The sequence below is a fragment of the Eriocheir sinensis genome, unplaced genomic scaffold (assembly GCF_024679095.1).
Source record: "Eriocheir sinensis breed Jianghai 21 unplaced genomic scaffold, ASM2467909v1 Scaffold417, whole genome shotgun sequence".
Classification (NCBI taxonomy): Eukaryota; Metazoa; Arthropoda; class Malacostraca; order Decapoda; family Varunidae; genus Eriocheir; species Eriocheir sinensis.
Window position 1 is genome coordinate 262,501 of NW_026111740.1, and position 882 is coordinate 263,382.

The 882-nt window shown below is 43.7% G+C and overlaps 1 protein-coding gene across 2 annotated transcripts in view; it reads left to right on the forward strand.

Moving 5' to 3' along the window:
* The window catches only part of LOC126992200 (titin-like), a 2,979-nt gene extending 2,383 nt beyond the window's left edge, over window positions 1-596 (forward strand). For both annotated transcript variants that reach the window (XM_050850859.1, XM_050850858.1), the window contains exon 2: window positions 1-596. This exon is cut by the window's left edge. In XM_050850859.1, coding sequence (XP_050706816.1) covers window positions 1-437 — 437 coding nt within the window. In that variant the 3' untranslated portion in view covers window positions 438-596.
* The last annotated feature ends 286 nt before the right edge of the window (window positions 597-882 follow it).

Here is an 882-nt window from a genome sequence, read left to right on the forward strand (position 1 = left end):
AGGCTGCCCCTTCGGTTACAGAAGAGATTGTCACTGTTTCTAAAGAGAAAGAAGAAGTCCCTGTCGTAACAGAGGAAAAGGTTCCCGCTGTGAGAAATGAGACAGTTATTGAAAAGATTACTCCTTCCGTAACAGAAGAAAAAGTTGTCAATCAACGGAAGGTTGTTTCTTACGAAGATGCTACAGAAAATCAGGAAAATCAAGTTACTGGAGATGAAGAAACGGACAAAACTGAATTGAAGTTTATCATCACCATACAAGAGAGAATAGTCCGCGAACAGACAGTCTCGATCATACCCGTGATGGACAAGGACGCCAACACAAGAAGGAATGGAAAAGTGGCGAAGAAACAACTGAAAAGAATAATGAAGAAGGTGGCCCGCGCCGTACGGGAAGAATTAAGCAAGGAACACAAGACAGCGAGGGAGGGACAGTAGCAGGAGAAGCTGTAACCAGTGTGAGGGAACAGGCTGCCACTCTCCACCAAACCGACAGCCACCACCACCAAAATGTCCCCTCAACACCCAGCTGCTTGCGATGGGATCCCTAAGAAAGTGTTCCATATTTTCTTGTCTTTTCTTATCTATCTATCTTACTATGGTGTACATTGTAGTATAAACACTTACACTTTGCGTCCCTATGGAAACCCGGTGTAAGCTCTTTCCAACAGACTGAAGCAACTCTTTTTGAGATAGGAGGAGGAGGAGGAGGGGAGGGGGTGTAAGTGATCGATTTAAAATAAGAAAGAATTAAGAAAAAAATAATATAAATAAGAGTAAGACTAAATAAAGGAGGAGGAGGAGGAGGAGGAGGAGCACGAGGAGGAAAGGAAGAGAACGATGAAAGAGATGAATGTGGGTGGAAGAGAGAGAGAGAAAGGAA